Raw genomic sequence first — 15,014 nt, forward strand, 5'->3', positions numbered from 1 at the left:
TTAACCAGCCCATTCTCTCCCTTCTCCTTCCCTCTCATCCACCACCACTAGTTTCCCCCTTTCTCTCCATCACGCCCCTCCCTCTCTCCACCTCTTATCCAGATGCAAAGAGCAGTCAGTAATCGGATGAGAGCAGATTTGAATCAAAAGGCTTCCTTTAAAATCTCAGCCACTAGGATTTAAACTCACTCTCTACTGCATCGCCTCTACACACAGCCCCACCCCCTTCTCTCTCTCTCCCTCTCTCTCTCTCTCCGTGTTAATGCACTCCACTCTGCGACAACCTCTAGCACCCATTTAATCACATGCAACAACGGCAGGCCGGGGTCTCAGGGACAGGATGGCAAAAGGGCAATAGCACAGTTGAAACACATTTTCTTTTCTTTTTTGAAACGGTCCCGTTTTATTGGGTTAGTACTATTTATAAACGTAATTTTCTCAGGGAACCAAATATATGGCCTAAATCAGATGAAGGCTGGATAAGGTGACCATTATGGATACTACTCCCTTTAGGTGAGGGAGCAGGACACCTATGAGCACAGCTAACTTGAGATGGATGCAATCGCCTTAGGGTTAATTGTTTCAGGCATTTCTATATTTAGACGTACGATTTACAGTGTTTTCACACATGCATGTATCCTACAGTACTAGACAGATAGGGACAGCAAGGAACAATGGAAAGGGAATATCTTTCTCTGAGTCACTGCCTCTTCTCTCTCCCTCTACCTTTCTCCTCAAACAAATGAGAGGCAAATTCATTTGGTAATGAGATTTGACAGAGACACTTTAGACAAATAGAGAGAGATTGCAGCAAAGGAACACGATCAAAGCCAGGGATTTAGGGTTTTCTTCTCCTGGTAGTTTTCAAGGTAAGATAGAGTAAGATCCAAATCGTTTAATCTGTCACAAATATCATGCAAATGTGTTATTAGATGTGTGAATGTTACATGAAATGTTGTGTGATTATCATGTTTACAGTGTTTTAAAGTAAAGGTGATCATCTGATTTCATAGAAAACAGTCTGATGCCATTGCCAGTTATAAAGTTCCTAATTTGATCATGTGACAGAGATACTTGAGAGAGTTGATGCCTACTTTTTGTCTTTACTGTATAGTACGCCTAACCTGAGAATATTTTGGTCATTGAAAAAACTATTCAGTCCTCATTGACTCAGTCGACAGGATTAATTGCATCGTTAGAGCGCTGTGATGTGATGTCACTGGAATCACAAGTGCCTTCAGGGCTGACGTAAGATTGGAAAGCTTTCAAAGTCTATGGCACTAAAGTCAATTGAGATAGAAAAGGGCAGAGTAAACACTGCGTTTGTTTAGCTTGTATAAGCACGAGGAGAGATATCCAACAAGAAAAGTGTTGGCATTAAGATGACACACCACACAGGTTTGAGTTTACAATCGGGGTGGGAAAGTGTGTTCGTGCATATGCAGTTTGTGCTATGTTAACTAGTTCATATAGTTGCACGCTTGTATGTATGTGTGTGTGCGTGCATGTGTGTGTGCATATGCATATCTGTGCAAGTGAGCTTGTTTGACTATGGGTGTGGGTTTGTGAGTGTATGGGTATTTGTGTGTGTGTGCCTGTGTTTGTGAAGGTTTGCAAAGTAGTTGAGGGAGGTTTGAATTGCAAAACAGTAGCTAAACAACAAAGAAAAGGGTGGGTAGACCTTGATCTAAAAAGCTGGTAACATGCATAAATATCTAATGTCTTGCTGTATACAGGTAACAGACTTTGACATTACAGTGAGAAGAATGGATAATGAACTGATAAAATGCAATGTTACATTTTTCCCCCTCTCTTCCCCAGGATTACGTCTGCTCACCTGATTTCCCTTCCTGTCTCCATCGGTGACGACGCCTACCAACCGTTGCCATGGGCGAAATGGAGGAGCTGCGAAAGGAGGCGGACAACCTCAAAGATCAGATCACTGTCAGTTATCAATCAATAATTCAGATGAAGATCACATTATTGGTCAATTACACACAGGATCCAACCAGATTTTGACGTCCGCTTTTAACTCAAGGATTTGATACCAGCAACACTCTATTTGCCAGCTCACTTCCCGCCCATTTTTTTCCCGGTCAGACCCAGGATTCAAACTGGCAGCCCTCCAGATGCTGGGTCTCCTTTAGAACTGCTAGGCAATAATCAATCACTAGTGTGAATAACGCCTGCCTGTGTTCCTCTCATATGCTCGTACTTTACTAAACTATTTGCTGAAAATTTTACCATGATCATCAACCATAAACTGAACAAGAATCCTTATCCTATAGACCACCAAAACCCACATTAGAACTGGGCAAAAGAGCTTTTACCTCAGGGCAGTGAAGTCCTTGAACTTCTTGACAAAAACCGAGTTGTTTTAAGAGATTCATTCGTAAAATGTATTGAACGACTAGAGTGGGTCTAAGAAGTTCTTGTAATATGTTATGTTGTATTTAAATTCATATGTGGACATGAAGTGGGAGGGGGGAGGGGCTGGGGGGGTGTTACTCGTAATATGTCCAGGTAATAGGGATGTGAAACTTTGTTTGTGTTTTTGTCCTTTTATTTGAGCTTTTGTTGTTTTTCTAATTTCTATATGTTTTTTTTTTTTACATTTCTTAAGAATTAAGAACTCTTGGAAAACTAGCCCTTGGGCTAAAAGAGATCCTAATACAATAATAACAAATCCTAACTGTTCTGATCCTCTGGACAGTAAGGTGTATAGGTGTTCATAACACCACAGTCATAGTCATATCTATGACAACAGTTATGACCATACATCCCCACCCCTGACCGCTCTGTTTGTCCAAAGGCAGGAGGAGTAGGTGTAAACAGTAGTTTAGTCATATGTAATACGTTTTCTTCTGAGACCAGGTTGCAATAGCACACCTTAAAAATTACAATAGTTATGACAGTGGTTTTAGCCATAGTTAAGTGGACCATAGTTATTATAACCATAACTTGACCATACACAACCATCCCTCTACAGGAGGCCCGAAAGGTAGTGCAGGACACCACCCTGCAGGAGGCGGTTGCCGGGACGACGCTGGTGGGGCGTGTCCAGCTGAAGACCAGGAAGACGCTGAGGGGTCACCTGGCCAAGATCTATGCCATGCACTGGGGCACTGACACCAAGTAAACACACATATGCCATACACAAGAGCACACACACACATACATACAAACAGGCACACACACACACACATACAAACAGGCACACACCCACACACAAACAGGCACACACACACACACACACTAGCTCAAAGTAGACAAAGACCCTTCACAGACTTCTAGCCTGCACTCTTTTCCTGAGAATTGCTTGTTGAGTCGTTCAAATATTTAAGTATTCATTCAATCATTTCTGTTCTATCATGTCATTATGTAACATATATATTCATCTGTTCATCCATTCATTCAAACAGATTGCTGTGACAAATACTGCTATGGTTTAAAACTGGCGTCACGTGGTGCTCTGTGTTTATTGGTTAATTGGATTGGCGTTGCAATCCCATAGCTTGTTTTAATTGGACAAATTAGTGGAACCAGGAAACACTTGACTGACAGTCTGGCAACACTTTAAACCAACACTATCCCTGAATCAATCAATTATTGCTGATACTATAACTTGAATGTGCACTAACCCACCTTTTCTTCGTTCATTTTGTCCTCTCTCCTCCTTACCTCTCCCTATATTCTCATTTCATCTCATCTCTTCTCTTTCTCAGTTGTAGCAAGTTAGTAAGCTTATTAGCTTTTCCTGGGTTTACAATACTTGGTGTCCTACATTTAGTGGGTCTAAAAGATAGCTTTTACTAACTGAACCAGTGTTGGGCTAAGAGGTTCTGGAACAACGCTTCTCTATGTCTAACACAGTACAATCCAATACAACTTTATTGTCCCTCAATGGGGAACTAATTTGGCAACTGTGAACACTTAACAGACAACATATTCACACATATTCCTCCATAGTGTCTAGACATAACTACATAGCACGCAATATCATCATCACCAGCATCAACATCCCGTCATCATTTGTGCTGGAAACACCTGGCAATAGGAAAAAGTGCAGTAGCATTAGTCAATTACCATGTCATGGCTTTTTAGATCAGTCGTGTTAAAGACGGACTGCCATTGGGACAAAAGAGTCTCTGTATCTATTATCGATCTGTCGGTCTATTTATCTTGAGCTGCTGCAGGTCCTTGGATCTTTTACTGGACTCGGTCTCTCTCTTTCTGTCTGTCTGTCTCTACACCGGTCTTGTTCTCTCTACCAGGTTGTGTGTCAGTGCCTCTCAAGATGGAAAGCTGATAGTATGGGACACCCTGACCACCAACAAGGTATGGCGGACTGCGTCTGGGTTTACAGTCTGGGGAGTTTTTCTCATGGGACAGTGTTTTTTGCATGAATACGGCATGTAATGACAATATACTGCAACATCAACAATATACTGTAATATCAAGTGCTCGTATAAGTGCTCACATTGACAAACGCGGTGTGACACACAGGCACGTACACATACACACACTGGTCCACGTGAGGAATCACTTTCCTTCTCTGCTCAGGTGAGCGCCATCCCTCTGAAGTCGTCGTGGGTGATGACGTGTGCCTACGCGCCCTCAGGGAACATGGTGGCGTGTGGCGGTCTCGACAACATGTGCTCCATCTACAACCTCAAGGGCAAGGACGGCAACGTCAAGGTCATGCGGGAGCTGGCCGCACACACAGGTACCCCACTCGACACTTAGCCCACTATTTGCATTCATTAAGACAGCATTACGGGCAACACGTTTAACGATGAGTCGTTTCGATCAAAGTCAATGTAAGAACATACGAGGTAGTATTTATATAGTCTATCCAATACAGCATGCTTGTGTTGTATGGCTCTGATGGTGTTCTCTCTTATTGCCCAGGTTACCTGTCCTGCTGTCGTTTCCTTAGCGACAGTGAGATCATCACCAGCTCTGGCGACTGCACCTGGTAAGGTCATAGAGATTGGAGTCTCTATGAGTCTGGTGTGCAATAAGAGGTTACAATGACTGACCAGAGATCAGTCCAATCTGTTAATGCTACCATATCTTTATAATTCTATGGGTTATACTGTACCCTTAATTTGATACGCATAGCTTTATCTATTACTTTTCTGCAACGGTAAACATTCTGCCTTCTTTCGCCCTTCCATCGCAACCCTCTCTTCTTTGACCATGTCCCTGCGGTCTTCTTTGCCCACCTCTATATCCATCCTCTCCTCCTATTCCCTCCCTCTGTCCAAACTTTATAGTGTTCTATGGGACATTGAGACAGGGACAGAGAAGACCATCTTCGCGGGCCACTTGGGTGACTGCATGTCCCTGGCCGTGTCCCCCGACTTCAAGATGTTCATCTCGGGGGCGTGTGACTTCACGGCCAAACTGTGGGACATCAGGGAAGCCACCTGCAGACAGACGTTCAGCGGCCACGAGAGTGACATCAACGCCATCGGGGTGAGGACAGAGGACCCCCAGCATTTATTCATTGTTTACTAATAGTTTAGTATTCTGATAGATGCACTGCACCCGGCAGTTCACATGGACAAACAAAGACTTCCAAGTTTTTACAAATTTAAGCTTTTAAAAAGTACTTATCAAAACGTACAATATCCCAAAAATGTATTTGATGCAACTGGTTGCTCAAACAGTTGATTCATTTAATGAGGTGAACCAAAGCTTACACCCGCTCTGTAGCTCTCCAGAACCACAGTTAGAGAGACCACTGCTCTGACCTCCAACCTCTGTCCTCTCCACTCTGTCCAGTTCTTCCCCAATGGTAATGCGGTTATAACGGGCTCAGACGATGCCACCTGTAAGCTGTACGACCTGAGGGCAGACCAGGAGCTCATCACCTACCAGGACTCGGGCATCATGTGTGGGGTGACCTCGCTCGCCCCGTCACTCTCCGGCCGCCTTTTACTGGCCGGATACGATGACTTCAACGTCAACATCTGGGACATGCTTAAAGCCGAGAGAGTGGGTGAGTACGGAGGGAGAAAGAATGGGAGATAGTGTGGGTGAGTATGCAGGGTTGGGGAGAGAAAGATGGTGACTGGAGGGGCTAGAGGCAGAAAGAGAGGGAGACAGTGTGGGTAAGTAGAGGGGATGGTGAGAGGAGAAAGGAGGATGTGAGTGGGACGAAGGGAGAAATAGAGGGAGAGAGAATGAGGATGCAATGTAGGCAAACATAATATTTGCATTCATTCTATACTGACGTAATTCTCCTCATGGCTCAGGAGTGCTGGCTGGTCATGACAACAGGGTGAGCTGCATCGGAGTATCCTCGGACGGAATGGCATGCTGCACAGGATCCTGGGACAGCTTCCTGAAGATATGGAACTGAGTCAGTCCTCTAGTCTAGAGAACAGACAGAGCGAAAGACTAAGGAGAGGGGAATAGAGGAAGAATATCACGGAAACCTGGTAGATTGAAGAGGGGGATGGGGGGAGACTAGGAAGCCAAGGGTGAAAGGTTATTTATTTGTATTGTGCCAAGTCTTATTCGATTTGAGAGAAGAATTGTGACGAGAGAGTCTGTCGTCTCTTCCTACTTCCGACTCAAGTTTAGAGTTAGGCAGGGGGGACTTTTGTAGAAAAACATGATCGTTGCATCAATGAATGATTGATTTTTCTGTCAAGGTTCAAACTGAATTCTAGCGTTATATGAATATATTTCCTATGTCATAAGAGCAGTTGCCAAATGGAAACGCTAGATTTGGATATAGCAGGATACGGTTACAAAATAAATGACCACTGATAGACTAGGTTTACAATAACTAGGACGTTACATGCTTTTATATGAGGCGAGTTAAAATGTTTGTCAGAGGATGAATATGTAAGCATTGATTTGTTTCAAGCGGATGTTTGTGTGTTGGTTAGAGAATTCCCTTGTTTAGTTACGGTTTTCTATTTTTATGGCCACATTAGAATAAAATTGTTTCGCCTGCAGATTTCTACATGTGTGTGTCTGAAAGTTTAGGTACGTACGTGATTAGTAGGATAAGTTTACCATGAGTTGGGGTCTAATCTTTTGACCTACTTCCCGATGGCTAGTCACAAGCGCTCTCAGTAAACTGTTGGCTGGACAGACGGGATGATATAGATCTTATGGTTCACTGACAACAAAATAAAAAGGAAAAAGGCAAATGCACAAGACCACAATATTTCACATTTGTCATAGAGGACTGGAGGAGTTTAAACCTTACCTGGCTGTGTATATCTAATTGACAGTGGTTTGTTTTACCACTGTCGTGCGAGCAAAACATAGTCGCAACTCAATGTGAAGTGACTATTTGTCTTTTCAAATCGCATCACACACTTGACAATTTGGACAGCCTGTCTTTACCATCAGAACATTGTGCATATAGTAAATTCACAAGGCGCTTTTCTTACACTTAAGGTATGGCTTTACTTAGCACCTTAAGACTAATGAAAACATGTCATCTTGCTTCAAACTTAACGGGTGTATTCCAGTTAAGAGCATAAAAAAGCAGATTAAGATTTAAAGCAAATTTATTTACATAAAGGACAGGATAGCAAAAACACTGATATGGACATTTGAAATAAATGCAAAGAAACAGTCGGACAAATCATATCGATGACACTTCCAAAAGCAACGTACACAAAAGATCATTTGTTAGCAGTTTGAAAAAGTCAGTTGAAAAGAAAAAAAGGCTGTACACTTTTAAAAGGCTTGTTTTTAGAAAGATATAGAAACATGGCAAGATTCTGTACACTGGCCACTTAGTGTTTGTGCATGTTCTTCTGCAACGTCCGTCTATCTGTTCTCCTTGTCCATGGACACAGTTAGGACTCTCCGGTCCATCTGACCCAGCCTCTGTCTGTCTGGGGTGGACACCTTCAGCTTCATCTGACGGGCAGGGAGGGAAAGAGAGAGACCGAACCTTTCAGTTAGACCACAGGTTTAAAAGCCGTTGTGATTGTTCCTTTTCCTCTGACCCACCAAATAGATCAATCCTGTTCTTTAGGCTTTAGTGTGCGCAGACATGAACGAATGAGATGGCAAGAGTGAGATAAGGAACTGCACATGTACTTGCATCTGAGGGAAAAGTGTGTACATTAGGGCTGGCACAATTACCGTATAACAGACTGTTATGGATGAAGACAGTTATGAAAATAAAAGAAATGTCTACAAAAACCATTTATTTATATCATTGTGGAACGGACAGCCGACCGAAGACGGGACTGCCGGGCAGTTGAGTCAGTTTCCGCAGTAACATGGACTCTTTACAACGTGACGAAACTCTGCTGCTCCTCGTTGAAACGAGCAAGGTCTTGTAACACACATGGAATGGGCTTGCAACCTCTGACCCTGGCAATTTGACTGGTAAACCCATTGGCACATGCACAACGGCTGCCTGGTATTGTGATGCAATCATTTCCATGGTAACGTAGAATGATGTCACCATTTAATTGAATGTATTTTTTGTTATGTCAGTTGAGTTGAATCAACAAATCACAGCACATATTGATGGGTACACTCGCAACGGGGTTCCCACTAGTTGGGCCAGTGGCAAAGTCAAAATGTATGAGAACAAAAAGTAGTTTTTGTTGGTCTTAATTAAAGTTTAGGCTTAAAGTAAGCAGCGTGGTTAAGGTTGGGTTTAAAATAAGATACATTTTGGAATACAGGTTTTTCGGCTTTACCGCTTGCCCAGATAATGACGACCTCACAACGGCCGCCAGTCCAACCATCATTGACTTGAATGGGTGACCAATAACCATCTTCTGAAATACCATGACTGTCACAGCCCTAGTGTACACCATCTATATACCTGTGTAGCTTGCTCCCGGGGGGAGTTGGTTTCCTTGAGCATCTGCAGAGGGGAGCGGCCTTCAGCCATGAGTGCCTTGTCTGCCACAAGGGAGAGGAGAGAAAGCTTTTAAAAAATTATTATTATAAAAAAAAAAAAAAAAAAAATCACAGGAAAATGTGTGAAAAATGATAGACAATAAAAACACCCACGTACCTCTCTGCTTCGGTTTAACCGACTGCCCCTTGTTCTCATTGGCTGCATTCTTGTTTCCAACCTGGATGGAGAGTGGTGAAGAGGACGAGCCCCACTTGCCTCCTCTCCCTCTGGCCCTAACCCCTGTGGCCCCGAAGCCCTTCCCTAGCCACTGGGGCTTGAACACCACTTGACTGGGGCTCTTGGTGTCAAATGTGGGGCAGCGGATCCCGGTGGCTTGGGGCTGCTGCGGGCTCGCGCTGGGGCTTGGGCCAGTGGTTGTGGTGGATGGTACAACAGGCGACTCTTGTGTGACGGGCATCACTGGCTCCTCCACTGGAGTTGGGACCTCCACTTTCTCCATCTCCGTAGCAACAGTGACTTCAGTGAACTCTGTAACGGTGGGGATGGATGGTTCAGCCATGGGGGTCAGAGGTTGTGCGGGGTCAGAGGTGACTGAGGGAAGGGCATACGCGTGGTCAGGTTCGTCCTTGTGGAGTTCAGCAGCAGCGTTTTCAGGGAGAGGAGACGCAGGGCTGTCGTAGTGCACCTCGGCGAAGGTCGGTGATGGGACAACACCATCGTGGCAGGTGATCAAGCTCATACTCAGTCGCTTGTGTAGTGAAGACTCTTTGGCCTCTTCGGCTTCCTCCAGAGTGAAATCGGCTTCGACGTCCATCTGGGCCTCCCCCACGAGAACGAAAGGGCTCTGGATGAGAAGCGTATGACTAGTCACGCTCTGGAGAGAGGGCTGGATGACGTCACCTGAGACCTGTGATGGCTGAGGAGAGAGAACGGGCTCACTGGAGCCCAACTCTCCCTCCACCACTGCCTCCTCCTCCACGTTGAGGTTGGGAAACTTGTTAAAGGGCAAAGGGGCAACTAGTTCTACAGAGTCACCGTGGAGGAGCATGCCGAGGCGACGGGCGAAGGAGCCAACTGTCACTGGAGGAACAAAAAAAAACAAGTTAAAAGTTTAAAATAACTTTGACAAAAAGCTTTTTCAAAATGTACTGAAAGGGCAATGCTGCATCTACAGTTTAGGGCAGGGGTAGCCTCTGCTGAGTCCCCAACGACAATGTTCCAGTTCAGGGGAAATGGAGAGAGACTTCCACTTTGGACATGAACAAAGCGACACTCCATCTTAACTCCTCCTCCACATTTACTGGATTGGTTGAACAGTGCAGAAGAGAACATCGACATGGGGGGGCTAGTTTCAGGCGTTTATTTTACGCCTGCTACGTTAGGGGTGGCCAAACTACATATCCGACCAGTGAGCCCATTCAATCCAGGCCTTCGTTTAAATTGAGAAATACTGCGCCAAACATCTTAGTCAGATGTAAAATTGCGCGACTAAGATCTCCTCTGCAAAAACGTCAACATATATTACAAATCTGAGTTCTTAAGATTAATTCTGCCTATTGAGGAAGTTTATACTAGTTATGGTATCTCAAAAGGGACAAACGGTACTACCGCAGTCTAGTTTTTCCAAACGAAGATGTATTTTTTTAAAGGGCATATGCGAGGCCCTTAGGAACAAATCGAACCTAGTATGCAGACGCCTTAATGCCGTTTCTACAGTCAAAGAAACGGGATGCCATCCCCGTCGCTCTGTCGACCCCGGTTGGTGTTATTCTGAGGTATTTAGGGATCATCTGTGAAAGAGATCTGGTCTCAGCAGGACCTCCTGTTAAAATAAATAATTTGAACCAAACCCAAATCAACCCTAGGCCTTGTTCCAGTGCTTGACTGGATAGCTTTGCCACTTGGTTAAGATAGTTACCTCTCATTGAGTCCTTCATTGGGGTGCGGGTGACACCGACTGAGGGTGACCGAGGGTCGCTGGCTAGAATGGAGCAGTCTCTCTCCACCACAACTGGGACACAGGAGACAGTTCCACTCACCTGGAATAGATGAATACATTCTTGTTACACGATGTATGCATGCGAAAAGCTGTCAAGGCAAAGGGTGGCTACTTTGAAGAATCTCAAATATCAATATTTTTGATTTGTTTAACACTTTTTGGTTATTACATGATTCCATGTGTGTTATTTCAAAAGTTGTGTCTTCACGATTATTCTACAATTTAGAAAATAGTAAAAATAGAGCTGACACTATTTCTACTCAATGCCATTACAGTATCCATTGATTTAGGACTCAAATTGCAGTTTCTATGCCTTCCACTAGATGTCAACAGTCTTTAGAAATTGTTTCAGGCTTGTATCCTGAAAAATTAGGAAGTAAGAGCAGTCTGAATGAGTGGACGGAGAGAGTGCGTTTCTTGTTTATCTTTTAAATTGACGACGTTATTGTCCGGTTGAAATAGTATCAATTATTTAGGCTAAAAACAACCTGAGGATTGAATATAAACATCGTTTGACATGTTTCTATGAACTTTACGGATACAATTTTGATTTTTTTGTCTTCCTGTTTTGACTGCGTTTGAGCCTGTGGATTACTGAAGAAAACGCGCAAACAAAACAGAGGTTTTTGGATATAAAGAGACTTTATTGAACATTTATTGAGTAAATGATTGTCTGCTGAGTGCAACCATATGAAGATCATCAAAGGTAAGGGATTAATTTTATCTCGATTTCTGACTTGTGTAACTGTTCTACTTGGCTGGTTACTGTTTGTAATGATTTGTCTAGTGGGCTATGTTCTCAAATAATCGTAAGGTATGCTTTCGCCGTAAAACATTTTTAAAATCTGACACCGTGGTTGGATTCACAAGAAGTTAATCTTTAAACCTATGTAAAATATGTTTTGTTTTCTGAATTTTTTATAATGAGTATTTCTGTATTTGAATTTGGCACCCAGCAGTTTCACTGGCTGTTGAAGAGGTGGGACGCTAAAGTCTCACGTACCCAAGAGAGGTTAAATCAGTTTTACCAAATTTCTATCAGCATGTTAAATGTGCAACCAGAGGGGGGGAGATATATATATATATATATATATATATATATATATATATATATATATATATATATACACTATACAGGAATATACACAATATACATACAATACGGATACAGTAAACAGAACAATTACACATGATATGAGAGTATTCAAATAATAAACTATTTTCAAATCAAAATGATGGCCCTTGTCAGCTAACGTTACCTGAATAGGTGTGCGGTCAATGGCTACAGATGGAGACCGTGGGTCGACAAGTTGAGAGAGACGGTCGTGTTTGATGCGATGGCTGTGGTCATATTTGGGCGTTGAGGCCACAGCAACCTTGCTCTCGCTGGATCCCATGGCGATACAGTAGATGCCTAATGTCCGGAGACAGAAGTTAGACAAAAATTTACGTTCAAAAAGTTAGAGCGAGTCTGCTGTGCCATTCACTGTTTTCTATCTAACTAAATAACTTAATTAAAAACGTGTTCTTGAAGCCAGATAAAATTAATAAAATCATTCATTAGGCAATTTACAATTATTGTGGATAGTTAACAAAAAGTTAGATTGGGTCGGCAAACTTGCTCAAACTAACAAGTCACTTTAGCTAAACTAAAGTCTACGGATGGCTAAACTCAGTTTAACAAAGTTATCTTGAAGCGAACTACAAAATAAAGTTCTTGCTCTTCGATTATTTGTATGTGATTCACATGAATCTGCTAGGTAATAACGTAACTTTTAGCAAACAATGACTTACCTTAAACGTTTAGCTAGAAGTGAGTAAGTATCCTTTCACTTTTTCGAAGCAAAACATGAGGATTTAAATTGCGAAAAGCATATGCATCCAGTTATTTTCAAACCAGCCAATCAGTGAAGTTGGTGCCACCGCCTTCCCTACAGAGATTGGCTGATTGTACCTACGACGTCTAAAATGGGCGTGGTTTGCTACTGAAAACAGTTTTAAAACCTACACAAGATCTGACCATGCTTTGCGGATTTGAATTTGACCCTCTTGAATGTTGCGCAATGCAACACTATTTGAAAGTCGCATTATTATCTCGCGAATGAGAATACGAATGTGAAGGAACATGTTTGGTTGTGCTATACCCATAGAAAGAGCCCATAGCAAAATACTGTATCTGTGCAAAACCTATAGATAAGTCAAGTTCAATGATGTATATAAACCCATAAAGTTATATACAAAGTAGTTCTTGCAGCAGATACTAGTAACTGCATTTACCGTTTGCTGCTATTTTGTGCTGTAAAAGCAGCCTAATCCTGGGTATTTTTGTCCTATTTGGGTCTACTTTACAGCAACTGGCCAAGAAAAATATATATTTGGGAAATACTGTCAATAACCACGCTTCCATCCACAGTTTTTATATGAGTATTGTAAAGTCATACCGAATACGATACAATTTTATAAATGCATTTGCTACTGACAGATCATTTCTTAGTTGGACATGGTGGGATCTTGAAATGTTGGTGGAAACGCCTTTATTAGCAAATATTGATATAATAACAATCATATCGAGTCACAGGATGATATGTTGTGTGGTCCTCCCACTATGACTAAGGAAAGTATGCAGTTTATTAGGCTACAGATGAAAAGTTATGAATTTCACAGGGTGGTGAAAGTGCACGGTGATCTTGATACGCCTTTCCAATAAATGTCGAGGGTCTTATTCTGGTGACATGAGCGATGATTGACTGCGTTTGACAAATACAAATATTCTCGCTGTTATCCATCATAATATCATCATATAGCCTAAATTGAAAATAATTTGCCCCAACTCTGTTAAAAACATACGACTTCACTTGACAAGGGGAACTGGAAGTCTGATTCAAGACGAGAACAGCTATGATGATTTTCATTGGTAGATAGAAATCGCAGGAATACATGCATGGGAACTTGATCCTTTGTTTGGTAATTGTCAAATGTTGGGCAATGCAACATATACTACATGACCAAAAGTATGTGGACACCTGCTCTTCGAACATCTCATTACAAAATCATGGGCATTAATATGGAGTTGGTCCCCCTTTGCTGATATAACAGCCTCCACTCTTCTGAGAAGGCTTTCCACTAGATGTTGGAACATTGCTGCAGGGACTTGCTTCCATTCAGCCACAAGAGCATTAGTGAGGTCGGGCACTGATGTTAGGCGATTAAGCCTGGCTCGCAATCGGCATTCCAATTCATCCCAAAGGTGTTCGATGGGGTTGAGGTCAGGGCTCTGTGCAGGCCAGTCAGGTTCTTCCACACCGATCTCGACAAACTATTTCTCTATGGACCTCGCTTTTTCCATGGGGGAATTGTCATGCTGAAACAGGAAAGGGCCTTCCCCAAACTGTTGTCACAAAGTTGGAAGCACAGAATGGTCTAGAATGTCATTGTATGCTGTAGTGTTAAGATTTCCTTTCACTAAGGGGCCTAGCCCAAAACCATGAAAATCATTCCCAGACCATTGTTCCTCATCCACCAAACTTTACAGTTGGCACTATGCATTGGGGCAGGTAGCGTTCTCTTGGCATCCATCAAACCCAGATTCGTCCGCCGGACTGCCAGATGGGGTAGCGTGATTCATCACTTCAGAGAATGTGTTTCTTCTGCGCCATAGTCCAATGGTGGTGATGTTTACGTCACTCCAGCCGACGCTTGGCATTACACACAGTGATCTTAGGCTTGTGTACAGCTGCTTGGCCATGGAGACCCATTTCATGAAGCTCCCAACAAATAGTTCGTGCTGACGTTGCTTCCAGAGGCAGTTTGGAACTCAGTAGTGAGTGTTGCAACCGAGGACAGATGATTTTTACACATTACGCGCTTCAGCACTCGGTGGTCCCGTTCTATGAGCTTGTGTGGCCTACCACTTCCTTGCTGTTGCTCCTAGACATTTCCACTTCACAATAACAGCACTTACAGTTGACAGCAGGTCTAGCAGGGAAGAAATTTGACAAACTGACTTGTTGGAAAGGTGGCATCCTATGACGGTGCCAGATTGAAAGTCCCTGAGCTCTTCAATAAGGCCATTCCACTGCCAATGCAATGTTTGTCTATGGCGATTGCATGGCTGTGTGCTCAACTTTATACACCGGTCAGCAACGGGTGTGGCTT

At 43.0% G+C, this 15,014-nt stretch overlaps 2 protein-coding genes across 2 annotated transcripts; one reads left to right on the plus strand and one right to left on the minus strand.

Annotated features, from left to right (window-relative positions):
• The first annotated feature begins 1,887 nt into the window (after window positions 1-1,887).
• LOC120031493 (guanine nucleotide-binding protein G(I)/G(S)/G(T) subunit beta-3-like) lies at window positions 1,888-6,370 on the plus strand. The gene is made up of 8 exons (XM_038977270.1): window positions 1,888-1,944; window positions 2,990-3,135; window positions 4,275-4,338; window positions 4,564-4,726; window positions 4,912-4,978; window positions 5,280-5,481; window positions 5,791-6,007; window positions 6,264-6,370. Exons 1-8 carry the CDS (start codon window positions 1,888-1,890, stop codon window positions 6,368-6,370), a joined length of 1,023 nt encoding a protein of 340 aa, XP_038833198.1.
• Window positions 6,371-7,520: 1,150 nt separating this feature from the next.
• LOC120031019 (cell division cycle-associated protein 3-like) lies at window positions 7,521-12,732 on the minus strand. Its single transcript, XM_038976538.1, has 6 exons — window positions 12,654-12,732; window positions 12,119-12,273; window positions 10,779-10,899; window positions 9,017-9,940; window positions 8,822-8,901; window positions 7,521-7,896 (listed from the first exon to the last, which is right to left on the minus strand). Exons 2-6 carry the CDS (start codon window positions 12,254-12,256, stop codon window positions 7,804-7,806), a joined length of 1,356 nt encoding a protein of 451 aa, XP_038832466.1. The 5' UTR covers window positions 12,257-12,273; window positions 12,654-12,732; the 3' UTR covers window positions 7,521-7,803.
• Window positions 12,733-15,014: the final 2,282 nt, after the last annotated feature.

The sequence above is a fragment of the Salvelinus namaycush genome, chromosome 37 (assembly GCF_016432855.1).
Source record: "Salvelinus namaycush isolate Seneca chromosome 37, SaNama_1.0, whole genome shotgun sequence".
NCBI lineage: Eukaryota > Metazoa > Chordata > Actinopteri > Salmoniformes > Salmonidae > Salvelinus > Salvelinus namaycush.

What these genes read in the sequence shown, in the direction of transcription:
- LOC120031493 (XM_038977270.1), top strand. Translation starts at nt 1,888, where the DNA reads ATGGGCGAAATGGAGGAGCTGCGAAAGGAGGCGGACAACCTCAAAGAT. An exon ending in ACCTCAAAGATCAGATCACT is followed by an intron (nt 1,945 to 2,989) that starts GTCAGTTATCAA and finishes ATCCCTCTACAG; the next exon opens with GAGGCCCGAAAGGTAGTGCA. An exon ending in CACTGGGGCACTGACACCAA is followed by an intron (nt 3,136 to 4,274) that starts GTAAACACACAT and finishes TCTCTCTACCAG; the next exon opens with GTTGTGTGTCAGTGCCTCTC.
- LOC120031019 (XM_038976538.1), bottom strand. Translation starts at nt 12,256, where the DNA reads ATGGGATCCAGCGAGAGCAAGGTTGCTGTGGCCTCAACGCCCAAATAT. An exon ending in TTGACCGCACACCTATTCAG is followed by an intron (nt 10,900 to 12,118) that starts GTAACGTTAGCT and finishes CATCTATTCCAG; the next exon opens with GTGAGTGGAACTGTCTCCTG. An exon ending in AATGAAGGACTCAATGAGAG is followed by an intron (nt 9,941 to 10,778) that starts GTAACTATCTTA and finishes TTGTTCCTCCAG; the next exon opens with TGACAGTTGGCTCCTTCGCC.